This window comes from Saimiri boliviensis, chromosome 11, assembly GCF_048565385.1.
Source record: "Saimiri boliviensis isolate mSaiBol1 chromosome 11, mSaiBol1.pri, whole genome shotgun sequence".
NCBI classification, from domain to species: Eukaryota; Metazoa; Chordata; class Mammalia; order Primates; family Cebidae; genus Saimiri; species Saimiri boliviensis.
In genome coordinates this window covers 4,805,044-4,823,006 of record NC_133459.1, presented here as the reverse complement: position 1 = coordinate 4,823,006, position 17,963 = coordinate 4,805,044, and the positions used below count along the sequence as shown (strand labels likewise).

General features: G+C 43.9%; 1 protein-coding gene across 14 annotated transcripts in view; it reads left to right on the top strand.

Annotated features, from left to right (window-relative positions):
• NPHP4 (nephrocystin 4) overlaps positions 1-17,963 on the top strand; it is a 140,257-nt gene that overhangs the window by 56,152 nt on the left and 66,142 nt on the right. For 13 of the 14 annotated variants that reach the window (XM_074379971.1, XM_039473734.2, XM_039473735.2 and 10 more), the window contains one exon: positions 10,012-10,194. In XM_074379971.1, the coding sequence (XP_074236072.1) occupies positions 10,012-10,194 (183 nt within the window). Of the gene's footprint in view, positions 1-10,011; positions 10,195-17,963 lie in introns of those variants that run through there. The other variant, XM_074379974.1, reaches the window with a different exon arrangement.

The window sequence follows — 17,963 nt, the reverse complement described above, 5'->3', positions numbered from 1 at the left end:
CTTGGTGAAGTGGCCTTTCCATTGGTTTGCCCGTTTTCGTATTGGGTCATTTGTCTTTTTATTATTGAGAAGGAGTTTTAAAAAAATATATTTTGGATACAAATACTGTGTCACATTTTCGTATCGTGTATTTTTTCATAATCTGTGGCTTCATCTTATTAGCATTGTAAAAAAGTGGCATAGTAGGACTTTATTTCTTTTAAAACTTTTTACTTGGAAATAATTTCAAACTTATGGACAAGATGCAGAAAGACAAGGAACACTGGCTCACTCTTGATCCAGGTTCACTGGTGGCCACCCTGGGCCCCGCTGCTTTATTTGCACCTGCTCTCGTGCTCCCTTCCTCCCTCTGTGTGTGCACATGTGTAGATGCACACGTTATCCCGAACTATTTGTGAGTAAATTGCAGATATCATAGTCTTGACCCTTCATGAGGCTTCAGTGAGTGTTTCTTAAGATGAAGGATATTCTTCCATAACCACAGTACAGTTGCCAACTGCAGTGCATTTAACATTGAATCAGTACTTTAATCTCCCACCTGTGTTCCAGGTCTGTTGAACTGATCCATGCCTGTCCTTGAAGACCTTTTCCTCCAGTACAGTATCCAGTTCAGGATCATGTCTTGTGTCTGCTTTCTGTGTCTCTTTAGCCTCAAGTCTGGAACAGTTCCTCAGCTTTTTTCTTTTTTTGTCATTTATGATTTTATTTTTAATATTTTAGCCCCCCTTCTTTGAAAACATTTTAACATGAATGTCCCTTGGGTTCATCGGATGCTTCCTCATGGTCGGAGTCAGGTTGTGCCTTCCCGGGGCAGTACGTGTGAGCAAGGGGCTGTCCTTGTGGCCGTCCCACATTCAGACGTGCACGCGTCCGTCCTGGGCGAGGTTGGTTGTGGTGCTCTTCGGTGATGTCGCCACTGTAGAGTTACCGTTTTTTCTCCTTGCAGCTAATAGGTGATCTGTGGGAAGACTCTGAGACCACGCAATTATCTACTCCTCATCTGAGTGCCCCCTTGGGTTGGCGTTGTTTATGTTTGGCAGTCATGCCCTGGTATCCTAAAGGGCTTCCTCACTCTACTGTGTGGATGTACTGAGGTTTGTTCCACCAGGTTCCTATGTTTGGGTATTTGAATCGTTTCCAGGACTTCTCAGGGATGAATGCTTCTGAGATGAACGGTCCTGTGCAGGTGCACTTCCATACTGTGCGAGCTGAATCTCCAGGGTGAGTTCCCAGCAGTGGGCTTGCTGGGTCAAGGGTAAGTGTGTAGATTGTCTTGTCGGATACTGTCCCATTTCCCTCCAGAGGGCCTGGAGATCTTGTTCTGTTCCTGCTGGCAGTGTATTAATTAGGTTGCCTGCCCCCTACTGCCTCACCGTTGATCTGTGGCATCCAGATTTTGAATTCTGCTGATCTGATGGGTGAGAAATGGAATCGCAGGGTAGTTTTAACTTGTGTCTTTCTGATTACGAGTGGAGTAGAACATGTTTTCATATGTTACGAGTTGTCTACTTATTTTGCCCATTTTTCTGTAGAGTTTTTGCATTTTTCATCAAGTGTTAAAAGTTCTTTGTATATTAAGGATATTTGCTCTTTATATGTGATAAATAGTGCAGATATTTTCTCCCCATTTTGTTATTCGTCTTTTTGTTTTTTTCTGGCTATGTAAACATTAGATCTTTTAATGTAGTCAAATGGATCAGTTCTTTTATTGTATCCGGATTATTGAGTCAGAGGGAAAAAGCCTTTCTTCACTCCCCAGTTATAAAAGAATTCACTCGTATGTTCTCCTTGTGCAGTGTTTCTCCTGTCTTTTTTTTTTTCTTCCTTAAATATCTAGATCTCTTGTCTGTTGTATGAGGGATGGATCTGATTTTATCTTTTCCCAGTGGCCATCTGGTCCCACTAGCACTTACTCAGAAGGCCCCCTTTGCCACAGTGACTTAAGGTCCATCTTTATCACATACTCTGTCTCTGTGGTTAGCACATCTGTGTCTGGACTTTCACTCTATTTCATGGGCTGCCGTGTACCATGTACCATGGCCATACTGTTTTAATTTTGGAGGCTCTGTTGTGTGTTTTAGCATTTGGCGAGTTCAGCCTTTCTTTTCCTTCCTTTTCTAGCTTTTCTTGCATGTTTATTTTTCTGGATGAACTTTAGCATCAAGAGGTCTAGCTCCATAAAAATGCTGATTGACATTTTAAAAATTGGGATTGCGGTAAATTTATGATTGAATTTAAGAGAGAATTTTACATCTCATGGATGTTCAGTTGCCCTAACCAAGAACAGCTGTCTTTCCATTTGTTCAGGTCTACTTTTGTGTCTTTCAGGAGTGATTTAAAAAATGGTTTTACATGAAAAATTAAAAAAAAAAGGAAAAAATGGTTTTACAGTGTAGATTTTTAACAGTTCTTGCTAAATTTTTTCATAGGTATTTAATTTTTTTGCTGCTGTTGTAAATGGGATGTTTTCTTTCATTATATTGTTTAAATTACCACTGTGTTTTTATTTTGTTCTCCTGGGGGACAGTCGTACTTTAAATAATTTTACCAGCAATTTATATAGCTCTTATTATATGCCACATGCCTTTAAAATTAAACTTTGTATTTTGAGATAATCATAGATTAATGCTGCAGTTATGAAGAAGCAGGGAGCTCTGTGTCCCTTTCCTTGGCTACTCCAGTCTTAGTCTGTTTTCTGCTGCTGTAACAGAAAACCACAGACTGGGTCATTTATGGTGAACAGAATTTATTGGCTCATGGTTCTGGAGGATGGGAAGTCCAAGATCAAGGTGCCAGCATCTGGCAAGGGCCTTCTTGTTGCGTCACTCCCTGGGGAAAGGGCAAAGAGAAGGTGAGAAAGGGAAAGGGAGGCTGAACTCACCCTTGTATAAGGGGTGCACTCCCGAGATGATGGCATTCATCCATTCACTCCACCCTCACAGCCTCACCACCTCTCATGAGGCTCCACCTCCCAACACTGGTGCATTGGGGATTAAATTTCCAACACATATCTTTTGGGGGATGTGTTCAAACTATAGCACCCCAAATGTTGTACTCTCTTTTGATGAGCATTAGTTCTGATTTGAAATCTAGCTGGTCAGCTTTTTCTTGCACGTGCAGTGCTTTCTAAGTCCTTTCTGCCCGTCCCAGGGCAGGCAGCTCTTCTCCGTCCCTCTGCTGGCCCCACCTCATTCTCTGGCATCCTTTTCCCTCCTTCTATGCCCTGGGGTCCCAGTGGGGGTGTGGCTGTGGACAGCACTGGGCTAACTTCTTCCCCTGCTGGTGGCCCGTAATGAAAGAAAGCTTCCTGCTCCCAGGTCCCTAGATCCAAGCTCATAGACACGCAGTCTCACAGCGGGCCTTGGGCCAGCCTCACATGGGCCCCTTTTCTGGTGTAGTCACTGGCATTGTCATTTGATTATTATAAAGTGGGGTTTCCTGTTACCCTGCTGTGTGTTTGAGCTGGGGGTTGCTGCCTGGAGCCAGGCCTCGTGGAAGGTCAATGCCCATTGCAACAGATGCTGGCCCCTGAACCTGAGCCCAGTGGTCACTGGCCCTGTGAGACACAGTGAGGGCAGGGAAGGAAGTGGAGCTGGGGTGAGAAGTAGAAGCCCTGTGGTGCCCATGTGCCCGCCGCTGGCCCCAGAGTAGTCTCAGATGGCAGAGAGCTTCACACCTGCCCAACCCAGGCCCTGCAGTGCCCACGTGCCCTCTGCCGAGCCCCAGACTGCTCCAGAGGGCAGGGAGCTGCACACCTGTCCAACTCAGGCCATGGCTCCAGATATGTGACAGTTTTGCTGTTACTTCTTTTAGTCATTGTCAAGTTGATGCTTGTTTTGCAGAGGACCTAGATTTGATGAACCCGTTAGCCTGTGTGAAGTGTTCCACCAGCTTATGGGCATTTCTTTAAAACCATACCTCAGTGTTTTCATTATTCATGTATGTTTTGAAAAATAATTGCTTCACTTAGAGTAAAATGAAAGGTTGCCTGTTAGTCCCTTTCCAGTTTGCTGTGAGAACACTGTCTGGCGGTACCTGTGGCTGCAGTGATTTTTTCCTAAGGTAATTGTGCCGTGAAGTATTTCACTTTTATGATTATTTTCACATCGCTTCAGAATATTGACTTTGGAAACAGAAGACATCATTCTATTTATAGCATTCTGTGTTTAGTAGTGGTATTTCCATTTACAAAATACAGTAATTTTCCATCACTGGAAATGTCATATCCTGGAAAACACAGCTTTCCTACGGGTGATGGTAACATCGTTCTCAAACTGTTGTTGGCTGAAGATTTGTTTGATGAATTCGATTTTTTAAAATAGACAATTCTGATGATTCAGACGTTTCTGATGTTAGTTCTGTGTAGAAATAATTCCAAGAACAGTTTTTATATTTTATTATCACATTGAAAATCAGATTTGCTTCAGCCTCAAAGAGCGTTTATGTAAAATTAAATGAGTGCTGGCAGCCAGCTGCACTTTGTTTTCGGGAAAAGGGTTAAATGTCACTGGCTTTTAAGTGGCAGTGCTCTGCCTGTGCCTGAGCGGGCGGGGGAGAGGGCCTTAACGGCCTGCGGCTGGGTCTCCTCTCCCGCAGGAGTGTGTGGGAGCCGCCGCCGGGTCTGCTCTCCATCCCGTCTGGGCTCGGTTCCGCATGTCCTGGATCCGTATGTCCTGGATCCGCATGTCCTGGATCCGTTTTGAGGACTGAGTAATTTCGGGTTGATGGCATCTGGCTTGTGAACCTGCGCTGTTGCTGGCAGTGGCTGTGCCTGTGTGGTGACCTCAGGGCTCCCGGTTCTTCTTGCTTCTCAGCGAGGAGGGAGAGGTGCCAACCCCGGCCTGGCTGCCTGACTGCCGCCCCCAGCTCTTCACCTGGTGGGGCTCCGTCACTCAGGCCCTGTGAAGCTCGCCTCAAGGGCCAGGAGCCCCGTGTCCTTCAGGGAGAATGCCGGCCAGTGGGCAAGTCATCAGGAAGGACTTGCCCTCCGCCCGTGGCCTAAGCTCTGACTTCCAGAGCCGCCTGTGCCTGTGTGATCCTGCCGCTGGGGGACACCTGGCTCCACTTCTGAGGATGCTCCTGCATCTGTGCCTCCTGCCGTGTGTGGCTGGTTGCTCTGTTTCCTGTGCCTGCGTGGTGGTCATTTCACAGGACGGGAGCTGGTGCACAGGGTGGATGGCGCCTGTGGGGGTCAGCCCTGTCCCCACTGTGGCTCTCACACCACGTGAGTGTGACTGTGCTTGTTCTCAGTCCAGGACCTGAGCTGCTTTCTCCACAGTTACCTTGGGCCTCCCTGTCTCCCTTGCCTGCGGAATTACATACCTACATTTCTCTCTCTTTTTTCTTTCTTTCCTCTTGTGATTTGTGTGATTCTGGGAACATTCAGAGATGTTTGGATGCAGTAGTTTGTCTTTTTAAAATTTGTCCTTAGCCAGGTGCCACATGTCACCCCCGTTGAGGTGGCAGTTCCCCTGGGTGTAGCTCTCTTCGGAAACGGCCTCACGGCACTCAGAACCCGAATACACTGCTTGGCGGGGGCACCCCACCCTGTGATTGCCCAGAGAGTGGCCACCATCCCCTTCAGCTGTGCGTTCCCGGGCCCTGGGGCTGGAGGTCCCAGCAGAACAAGGCCCAGGGCCAGAGGCCGGGTGCCCAGGCAGGAGTGAAAAGGTCTCCCTGAAAATCTAAAGAAAATGAAGCTCATGAAGTAATGTGATGTTTTCGCCTTTGTCTAAGTGAGTTCGAGTTCATCTGAGGACAGAAGGCATCAAGGGCCTGTATGACTTTCCAGTGGCTGCTGTGAAAAAGTGCCATACCCTCCATGGCTCAAAGCAACAGAAATGTGTGCTCTCACAGCTCTGAGGCCACAGCTCCACAATCTGCTCTGCTGGCAAAGCCCAGGTATGATAGGGCTGAGTTTCTCCCAGGAAACGCCCGGGTAGAGCGGGGCCAAGCTCCTTCCTCGGGAGACTCTGGGTGATGGGGCCTCCCTGCCTCTTGTGGGTTTTGGGGCTCCTAGCTGTCCTTGGCTTGTGGCCACATTACTCCATTCTCTGCCCCCTTGTCACATGGCCTCTGTCTCAGTCTCAAGTCTCCCTCTCCTCTGCTCCTACAGGGATGCTCGCCATTGGAGTTAGGGCCAGTCTGGGTAATGAAGGATGATCTCATTCCTCAATACTGTGTCTAGTCACATCTGCAAAGACCCTTGTTTCCAGTAAAGCCACAGACACAGTTTCCAGGGATTAGGCTGAGAGCATCTTTTTGGAGGTCACATTCGGCCCTGGTTTGTAGCATTTCCAAAGGCCAAGGGTCTGTTTTTTGTGAGCAGCTTTGCTGGTAAAAGCAGGTGTGGCACTTTTGTTCCATGACACAACCTGGCTCATAATCCATGTGTATTTTTCTTTTGTCTTTTGTGTATTGTGTATTTGTACTTACATATTTTGTGTTGTTAAACTTAAAAGGTCTAAAAGGGGCCGGTTGCGGTAGCTAATGCCTGTAATCACAGCACTTTGGGAAGCCGAGGTATGGGCTGATCATGAGGTCAAGAGATGGAGACCATCCTGGCCAACATGGTGAAACCCCATCTCTACTAAGAATACAAAAAAATTAGCTGGGTGTGGTGATGTATGCCTATAATCCCAGTTACTTGGGAGGCTGAGGCAGGAATAAGGTTCTATCGCTTGAACCTGGGACGTGAAGGTTGCAGTGAGCAGAGATTGTGCCACTGCACTCCAGCCTGGGCGGCAGAGTGACTCCATCTCAAAAAAAAAAAAAACTCTAAATGGGAGCAATTCAGTGTATTTGGGACTTTGTTTTTCTTTTCAGTTTGTGTGAGTTCAGATCCAAGTTGGGCAGGAAAAGAAGTGATGAAGTGGCGGATGTCATCTCAGGCACTGGAATCCGCGGGCAGCGGGGGCGTTAGACTCACTCTCACTCTGCTTGTGTGCTTGGCCTTCTCCACAGAGCCAGGCATTTTTGGGTGCTTCCTTTCTACTGGTCCCTCTCTGGACTGGCAGTAAGCAAGTGTGGGCAAATACATGGTGACTGGGTTCCCACCAGGCCCCCGTTGTCCTGCTGAGGTCTCAGAAGGAGTGATTAATAACTCACTACACACATTCGTTGTCGTTAAAGCTGTTAAACAGAAAAGTGAGGAAAAACAGATGTTCATGTAACTGACCGATACTTTGCACAGAGGAGATCATGTATTGACGGAGAACCGAAAAGGACTGTGAAATTGGAAAATTAGATACGGAATCACTTATTAGAAGTTGTACAAATAGCATGAAAGTGTGGATACATATTTTGTTTTTGATCCTGTAATAATAAATTTCTGTATTTTATGATCATAACTGTTTACAAAAGTAGTCTAGACGTTGTTGAATCCTTACAGTGACAAGTTTTTCTAATACATTTATAGTAATTTGGCTTTTGTTGTTGTTGAGATGGAGTCTCACTCTGTCACCCATCCTGGAGTGCACTGGTGTGATCTTGGCTCCCTGAGCCTCCACCTTCCAGGTTGAAGTGATTCTCTGCCTCAGCCTCTTGAGTAGCCGGGATTACAGGTGCCTGCCACCATGCCCAGCTGATTTTTGTATTTTCAGTAGAGATGGAGTTTCACCATGTCGGCTAGGCTGGTCTTGAACTCCTGACCTCAGGTGATCCACTCGCCTTGGCCTATCAAAGTGCTGGGATTACAGGCGTGAGCCACCGTGCCTGGCTGTAATTTGATTGTTAAAAAGCAGTGGAGTTATAATCACCATGTCATTGGTATGCTATAGTTGCTCAGCACTGTTTTATAATCTGTCGTCAGCTAACTGGATGGGGAACAGGCAGACATTGTTTTTGTATTTGGCAAATGTTGAAAAGTGTGGCTTAGAGTCACGTGCTTCCATGTCTTACTTTTTTGATTCTTTCTGTGTCCTTCCATGGTGTGGGATTTTCTAACTGCATTGCCAGGAGCCAGCCAAATCCCTGCTCACCCAGTGACAGGGGCGTGAATGTGGCCGTATCCTGGCCCATGATCCAGAATTTTAGCTCCAGCAAAGGGCTCTGCAGGAGTGGATGGTTTGAGGTCCGATTATGATGGGAAAAGAGATTAATGCAAAACAAGATGCTGATTCTCAATTTGTAGGATATAGTAGGACGGGATATCATCTGGCAGAAACAGTCTGGAAGAGACTGACTTGGAAGAATCAAGAACTGTTTTTGTTTTTGTTTTTTTTTCCTGTATTCAGATCTGCTCATGTATGAACTTGGCTGTGGTTTAGCCTAGTATAGACCAGGGGGCCGTCTGTGTCCGGATTCCAGAGGCCTTGTGTGCACACATACATGCCAGATCTGTGTGGGACCTGAGTGGAGTCTGGGCAGTGACATTGGTGTGGCTGTTCCCACTGGCATGTCCAGCCACATAAGCAAAGTTCGTTAGGACTCCTGGCCACCACCGCTGGAGTCTTGCGTCCTCCTTGGCTCCCAGGCCAGCACAAGTTCACGGATCCCCTGGGCATCTCTTCTGGCGGATGCTGCGCTCTACCCTTCCCAGGCACAGGGTGGGCTTCCATTCGTCACCAAGAGTGGGACTTGTCCTCCTTCCAGGCCACCCCCTCACTGTGACCATGGCTGTGTGTATGATGCTGCCTGGGTTCATGCCCTCAGGCAGCAGTGTTAAGAGAGATACCCTTGGCTGCCTTAGCCAAGCCCGGGACTGGGATCAGTGGGCAGCCACCCCATCTTACTTTCATTGCCCCCAAAGGCTGCAGGCGTCTCTGTTAGCCAGGGTTGGGAGGAAGCCGCAGGAAGTGGAGCACTGTGTTCATGGCTCAGTCACCACCTCCTGCTTGGGGGTTGTTTCTCCTGTGCATGGGATACTGAGGCTGCAAGTCCCGGATGGAAGCAGGCTGCTGGCCCTCCTTATTCTGGGCTGTTCCAGTGGCTGTAGTCTGGTCAGTGCAGCTGTGCTCTTGGGAGTGGAAAGACTCTAACCGAGGGTCCCAGTTAGACCTGCTTTGCCTATACCCCATGGGCCCCTGGCTGACGGTCAGCCTTCCTGGTAATGTATTCTCCCCCAACCAGGGGAGCATGCAGGATTTGCAGGCAGGGCCTCGGTCCAGAGCTGATTGCCTCTGGAGTCCTCTCCGACAAGGTGGCTCTGCTGGACTTTGGGGTCGGAAAAAAGAAAAAAATTTGAGAAAAAAAAGGAAGTGGCAAACTGCAAGTCTCACTCCCCACCTGAGTGGGATTTCAGTACTTCCCGAAGATGCAGAGTTCAGCTTTATTCCTACTTCTTTTTAAATAAATGGATGAAACTTTGTCATTTTAAAACTCTTTACCCAGTCAAGCCCTGAAACCGTGTTTGTGAAAATGACTTTAACGTGGTTGTAAACCACAGGTTTTCTTAGTGTCCTCATTCCTTCCATTTGGCCAGCCATGCAGAAGGAGAAAGAAGGAACAATGCCTAGAATTTGACCTGATTGAGTTCCCAGTTTCATGACAGTTGTGTATATGAAATATTCTATTGTAAGCTGGAACTTTGTGGAGAAAATATGTGCAAATAACCCTGAATTAAATATATATGTGCATTCTTTATTGTTTTACCAAGTTTCTGATTAGGAATTCAAAGTATTGTTCCTAGTATTCTCGTGATGGATTTGAGTTGGTATTGGCAAGGTACAGAGTGTTTACAAACCTATGGAAAGATCCTTATGGGAACAGGGGATCATAAAGCAGTGCTGGTTTCCAAGGGGTAAGCCATCGCTACGTTGGACCAGAAAAGGAGACCATGGGTGGGCAGGGTCCTGGTTGGATTGGTGGGGTCACGTAGCTGAAGACTGTCTGCGCTGTGGAGGCCACGTCCTCCTCCTGCCCCAGTTCCTTTTGTAAAATACAACTGACCATCCCTGCCCCTTGCTACACTGAGCTCTAGTTGAATTTTACACGTGAAAGCACTGTTGATTTCCACTCTCCAGGTGGCATCTGTGATAACTCATACACTGATGTGCTTTGTTTTAATTCTAGGCAGCTTCGGCCACCTCTCTGTCCAAGCTGGCGTGCATGCACATAGTCCGCTGGGCTGTTTGGAACCCCTTGCTGGAAGCTGATTCTGGAAGGGTGATGCTGCCTCTGCAGGGCGGGATCCAGTCCAACCCCTGGCACTGTCTGGTCTACAAGGTCCCCTCAGCCAGCATGAGCTCTGAAGAGGTAAATTGTTAGGTATTTCTTATGCTTCTCAGGTGAGCTTCTATCAAGTTCATTCATTTTCAGAAGCAAAAGTTCACAAATATGTTTGCAGATGTTTCATTTACAGAACTTTTTCATGTCATGGGTATGCCTTTAAAAAGATTAGTATGACCTTTTTATGTAAACCTGCTAAGGGCATTTTTATTGTGGGTTTTATCCCTGTTCGCATACTGACTTCCTGGGATGACTTGGCGAATCTCCAGCTGACGTGTATACACACAGCAGCGAGATTCACTTCTGAGCCGTGTGCGTTTGGTGCATTGGAGCTTGGGCCTCGCGTGGCCTTTGCCGGTAGGTTTTTTGGTGGACGAGTGCTGAGATGGGAGCCAGTTCTGGTTTCCAGCCCTGGCTTATCTTTGTGACTTATCACCAATGCTTCCTGGACCTCAGGTATGTACAAAGGGGTAGGACCACCGCAGAGACTCGCAGGTTTTTAAAAAAATTCTGAAATGAAATGTTCTCTGCACCCCAATTTAAGAAGTAAAGAAAAGTAGAGCAGAGTGGGGTTGAAGTGTGTGTGAGGGTCCCACCCCCAGCCTACTCGGCCGAATTGGTGGCCTTGGAGGATGGTTAGTGGTGACCCAGGGCACCACAGGCACAGTGCGAAAGCCTGCTCTGCAGATGGCTGGAGTCCAGCGGGCTCTCCGAGGCGTGGCGGCGTTTCTGCGGCGGTCTGCTGTTTGGCCTTCTCTCACCTTCCTCACACACGTTCGTTTCAGGAGTGCCAGCAGGCGCTTTTTAGTACTTAGGTGTCTCATTTTTCTAAGGTAACAGGACTGTGCCTGTTATTTCAGTTTGTCAACTCTGTGCTGACTCCAGTGACAGATAATGTGTTCAGTGTTGTTATTTATGATTTGGGTAATGCTTGGGAGACCTGAATCAGAGAATGGCTGATGGTGCGGCTTTTCTTCCTGTAAGGAATGTCTCTCCTGACGGGACCATATTTTGCTGCACTCCCACATGGTCTAGTTTGAGCCCTTACTATAAAACTGCCATTAGAAATCCTGAAGCCGTTACCGTCTTCCCCTCCACGCCACTCCCGCATCCTCGCCTCTCTCCTTGTCTCTTCTCTTCTCCTTCTCCTTGTCTCCACTCCTCCCCTCTCCTCCCATTTGGATAAGTACATAAATAAATATTTATTCTGTTTAATTTAGGTCTATCATGCCATCAAATTACCCTTACTTTTTAAATGTGTAGACTATATTGGGGCATGGATGCTTGGAAGGTTTACTATCTTAAGGACACAAATGTATCAAATTTTGCCATTTTCCACAAGGAGTACCACTTCCAAATCAGGGTTTTTGACCTCAGCTCTGTTGACATTTGAGCCAGATAACTCTCTGTGTGAGGCCGTCCTGTGCGCTAGCAGATGCTGAGCAGTATTCCTGGCCTCTGTTCACTGGGTGCCAGCAGCATCTCCCTACCTGTGACAGCCCTAAATGCCTACAGACTGTGCCAGGTGTTTCCTGGGCAGTAGAATTGCCCCGACTGAGGGCCCCTGCTCTAAACTGATGTACTTAACTAAAGCAGTGAACTAACCCTGGCCGTGAACTCGATTCCCTTTCCTGCCCTGCGAAGGCACTCCTTTCTGCCTGAGTGTCCTGCATGGCGGTGCCAGCCCCTCTCAAGTCAGGTCAGTTAGAAGCCTAGGTGTGCCTATCTCTGCCACTGCACCAGCCTATTCTTTATCTCATTCAGTCATTCATCGCTCAGTGAACTTGTATTGAGCACCTGCATGTACTCTAAGAAAAAACATCCCTGGTCCCATCACAGTTGAGTAGGAGAGGCAGATGTTAAAGAAAAATATAAATACAACTAAAAGCCCATAGTTTTTGGGTAGCTAGATTTTAGAGTTTATGATGTTATGATTATTTCACTGTAATTTACTATGAAATGATGAAATCATGTATCATAATTGTGTTTCCTTTCTTAACTCACGCCCTTTTCCCTTGAGGACATAATTGTCCCCCGCCCCCACTTTTTTTTTTTTTTAAGAAATTGGTATCTCCGAAGACAGCCACTATCAACTCTTAACTGTGGCTTATGGTCTTCTACCTTTGTTTTCTAAATAATAGCCTTTTACTCCTGTTTCTTAATTTACAATTTCAGACATTATATACTGAATTCTCGTAATGACAGATGAGAATTTTAGCTCTTTTGTACATTTTCTGCCAATCTTTAAAGCACTCTGTCTTCTTACTGCTTGGCCTTGGATTCAGGCACAGTCGCAGGGGGCATACAACACAGTAGAGCTGGTTGGAGAGTGAAGCGGGGGTTCTACTTGCAAAAACTACAGAGATCACTGAGGAAGGAGCTAGGGAAGTAGTCCTGTAAGGTTGTTTACAAAACCCTGGGTTCACCCCAAAACTGCACGTGTATGGGTCTGACCCTAAACAGATACCAAAGACTTTGACACTGTGGGATTGACAACTTCCCAGTTTCAGAGCTGCCTGCTGGGTGGAGGACATGCAGGAGAAATCTGAAGAACCCTGCACAGGTTTTGAAAATGAAACTGACATTGAAACCACAGCGCACAGGATGTTGATCAGAAACTGTCCTGAACGCTATTGAGTCAATTCCTACCTAAATAAAAATACCAGCATTCTTCATAGGATTTAAATGAGACTCAGAGTTTTATAATGTAATGTTCAAAGTGTCTATGATATGCTCTAAAGTTAATTGTCATACAAAGAACTTGGTAAGTTCAGCTTTTAGAGAGACAGTTAACAGACACCAACACTGAGATGATGCAAATGTTAGAATTATCAGAGAATTTAAAGCAGTCATAATAAAGATGCTCTAGTAAATAAGAACAAACACTCTGGAAATAAATGGGAAGAAGCAAATGAAAATTTTAGAACTGAAAAATAAAATAACCAAAATAAAAAAATCACTAGATGGCCTAACAGCAGACTGGAGATGACAGAAGAGTCAGTGAACTTGAAGAGAAACCAACAGAAATTTATTCACCCTGCGCAACAGAGAGGAAAATGATTGGAAGACAAGGGGCAAAGCCTCAGTGTTGACCTGTAGGTCCCTACCAAAAAGACTAGCACCTAGTCCTGGTAGAGGAGACTATGGTGCAGAAAAAAGTAATTAAAAAATAATGACTGAATACTTGCCAGTTTGGCAAAAGACGTAAACCTGCAGATCCAAGGTCAGTGAACCCCAGGGATAAATGTGAGGAAATCCACACTCAGATAAATCGTACACAAACTGCTGAAAACTAAAGACAAAGAGTAAAATTGTTAAAAACAGCTATAGAAAAATGATACATTACTTACAGAGAAATAATAATTTGAATGACTGGATTCCTCATCAGAAACCAGCTGACCAGAGGAAAGTGGGAGATTTTTAAAGTACTAACAGAAAGACCTTGGAACTCAGAATTCTGTATCCAGTGTAAAAAAAAGCAAAAAGGGTGAAATGAGGACATCTCAGATGAACTAAAAGTAAGAGCAGCTAATTTGCTTAAAGAATTGCTAAAAGAATTTCTTCAGACAGAGAGGAAGTGATACCAGATAGAAATTTGGAACATCAAGAATGAAGAAAGAAAAACAGAAATGGTAAATATAATATCCTCTTCTTCTTTGTAAAAATACATTGGATGGTTGAAGGAAAACTGTGACAGCGTGGCTGGGTGCAGTGGGCTTGTAATCCCAGCACTTTGGGAAGCTGAGGAGGGTGGATCACCTGAGGTCAAGAGTTCAAGACCAGCCTGGCCAACATGGTGAAATCCCATCTCTATTAAAATACTAAAATTAGCTGGGTGTGGTGGCTGTATGCCTGTAATCCTAGCTACTTGGGAGGCTGAGGCAGGAGAATCACTTGAACCCAGGAGGCGGAGGTTGCATTGAGCTGGGATTGTGCCACTGCACTCCAGCCTGGGCAGCAGAGCAAGACTCTCTCAAAAATAAAACAAAAAACAGAATCTGGTGAGATTTTAAAGATATAAAGGCATAATATTTAGAAAATTACCTAAACTTAGTTGATAAAACAATGGCAAGGTTTGAGAAGATTGACTATGATTTTCAAAGTTCTGCCTATGGTAAAATGCTTTCAAACAGCATCGCATGATACAGGGAACTCCTTTGTGACAGGAAGAGTTACTTGATAGAGCAAACTTGCATTGTTGTCTTGTTTTATGAAAGTGCTACAGCCACCCCAATCTTCCAGCAACTGCTACTCTGATGAGGCAGCAGCCATCAATATCAATGTACAACCCTCCACCAGCAAAAACATTACAATGTCCTAGAAGGCTCAGGCTCAGATGATCCTTAGCTCTTTTTTTTTTTTTTTTTTTTTTTCCCAGACAGGGTCTCACTCTGTTGCTCTAGGGTGGAGTACAGTGGCACGATCATAGCTTACTAGAGCCTCGAACTCCTGGGCTCACGCCATCCTCACACCTCAGCATCCTGAGTAGCTAGGACTACAGGCATGTGTCATTATGCCTGGCCAATTTTTTAATTCTTGTAGAGTTGAGGTCTTTGCTATGTTGCCCAGGATGATCTTGAGCTCCTGGGTTCAAGGGATCCTCCCCACTTGGCGGCCTCCTAGAGTGTTGGGATTATAGGCGTGAGTTGAGTCACCATACCTATAATGGCACAGTTATTGCTGGCCAGGCGCATAAATGTATAAAAAATACTAACAATGGTTAATATTTTTTAGCAAGAAAGTTTTTTTTTTTTTTTTTTTTTTAATGAAGTTCTCTATAACCCAGGCTGGAGTGCAGTGGTGCAATCTTGGCTGACTGCAACTCCATCTCCCAGGTTCAAGTGATTCTTCTGCCTCAGCCTCCCAAGTAGGTGTGATTACAAGTGCTCACCACCACACCCAGCTAATTTTTGTACTTTTAGTAGAGAATGGGGTTTTACCATGTTGGCTGGGTTGGTCTTGAACTCCTGACCTCAAATGATCCACCTGCCTCTTAAAGTGCTGGGATTACAGATGTGAGTCATTGAGCCTGGCCAGCAATAAAGTATTTTTAAATTAAGGTAAGTACAGTCCCCCTTTTTTTTTTTTCTTAAGACGTAATGCTATTACACACTTATTGACTACACTGTAGTATAAATGTAACTGTTAAATGTACTGGAAAACAAAAATTCCAGTGACTTGCTTCATTGCAGTGGTTTGGAATTGAACCTGCAGTATCTTTGAGGTATGCTTGTAATTACATTAGGGGTAAATAGTGTAAACATCTCCAATTTAAAAGATATTGTCAGGCTTAATGAAAAACAAAGTCCAACTGTATACTGTCTGTAAGAAATATACTTTAAATATAATGTAAATTAAAAGAATGGAAAATATTCTGTTCAAACATTAATTAAAAGAACTGGAGTAGCTATTTTGTTATCAGACACCATCAGACCAACTAGATTTCAGAATAAAGGAAATTTCCAGGAATTAAGAGAGATAATACACATGATAAAAGGGTCAGTCACCAAGACATAACAATCCTAAAATTGTTTGCATCTAACAGAGCTTCAAAAGACATGAAGCAAAAACCGGTTGAACTGAAAGGAGAAATGGACAAATCACAATTATACTTGGAGACTTCAACATCCTCTCTAAGTATATGAAGAGCAACTGACTAGATAATCACCAGTGGTATAGAAGGACTGAACATCATCATCAACTGACTGGATCGGAATGATATTTGTAGAACACTCTACCCAAAAACAGCAGAATACATGTTTTTTACAAGTGCACATGGAACATTAATCAAGATAGACAATATCCTTGGCCATAAAACAGACTTCAATTTTAAGAGAATTGAGATTATACAAGATGTATTCTCAGATTATAATGGAATTGAACTAGAAATCAATAACAAAGATAATGAACATTTTCAACCACTTGGAAATTAAACAATATGTAAACAATCTACAAATTAAAGAGTAAGCCTCAAGGGAAAATAGAAGATATTTTGAACTTAACCAACATGGAAATACAACATATCAAAATTTGTAGGTTGCAACTCAAATATGCTTAGTGTTAGATGCTTATATTAGAACAGAAAAAAAGATCTTAATTCTAATCTTTACCTTTAGAAACTAGAAAGAGTAAAACAAACCCAGAGCAATTCAGAAGTCAATAATAGCAGACACCAGTGGAACTGCAAACAAAAATAATAGATTAAAAATTAAAAAATAGCAAAAACCAAATGAGACAAAAACGTGTTTGAAAATATCAGTAAATTGATGAACTTCTAGCAAGACTGAAAAAGAAAGGAGGATGGGAATGACTTAATACTAGGAATTAAAGAAGGAATATCAGTCCAGACCTCACAGGTATTAAAAGGATAATGAGGAACTACTACAAACAATTCTCTGCACATAAATTTGACAATTTAGGTGAAATGGATGAATGAATATTAAACCACATCCTGCCAAAACTCAGCCAAGATGAAGTAGATAAACCGAGTAGTCCTATAACTTTATATAAATGGAATTAATAGTTTAAAAACTTTTGAAAAAGAAATATTCAGGCCTGTTAACTATGAATTCTACTAAACATTTAAAGCAGAAATTATACCACTTTTTATGCAATCTATTTCAGAAAACAGAGAAGATGGGAGCAATTCCCAATTCATGAAATGAAGCCAGCATTACCCTGATACCAAAACCAGAAAAAGATATTAATAGTAACAAGAAAACAGAAATGTGGACCCATATCCCTCATAAACATAGGTGCAAACTACTTGACAAAATATTGGCAAATTGAGTCCAGTGATTTGCAAAAAGAATAATATACTATATCCAAGTGGAGCTTTATCCCAAGATTGCAAATTTGTTTTCTATTTGGAAATCAATAAATGTAATTCACTATAGTAACAGCCTAAAGAAGGAAACCATGTGATCCTGGCAATTGATGTTGAAAAACATTTGACAATATTCAGCATCAGTTTATGATAAAAACTCTGAGCAAACTAGCAATAAAAGAAAATTTCGTCAGCATGATCAGTGGTATCTACAAAAACTCTTTAGTTAACATCATACTTAATGGTGAAGATTGATTGCATTCCCCTGAGATTAGGAGCAAGCGAAGGATGTCCACTGTTCGCATTCAGCCACGTGGTCAGCAGTGCATCGGAAGGTATAGTCAGTGCTGTAAGTCAAGAAAACAAAAGACATACACACTGGAAGGAAGAAACAAAACTGTCCTTTTTTGCAGAAAACATGATTGTGTATGTCAAAGATTCTGAGGAATCTACAAAAAATGAGTAAGTGAGTTTAGTGAGACTGCAAGATTACACAGGAAGTCAACATGAAAAATCAGTCCTATTTCTCTGTACTAGCACTGATAAATTGAAAGCAAAATACAGAAACAGTATTACTTATAAAGCCCAGCCTTCCATGAAATAAATCTGACAAAATACGCTGCCAGCTATAAAACTGTCCTTTTGCTAGCTGTCATTGTGATTATTCTTAGGTGAAATCAAGGAAGACCTAACTAATTGGAGAGACATAACATGTGTATGTCTTGGAAAACTCAACATAGTGAAGCTGTCAGTTCTGCCCAAGATTGATCTATAGATTTTATGCAGTTTCAATCAAAATCCCAGCGGGAATATAGATAAGCTGATTCTGAAATTTACGTGGAAAGGTAAAGGAATTAGAAGAGTCGAAGTAGTTTTGAAAAAGAAGAGTAAAGTTGGAGGAGTCATACACAGTTTAAACACTTACTGTACAGCCACACTAATATAATTAGTATCAAGGGATTGGCACGTA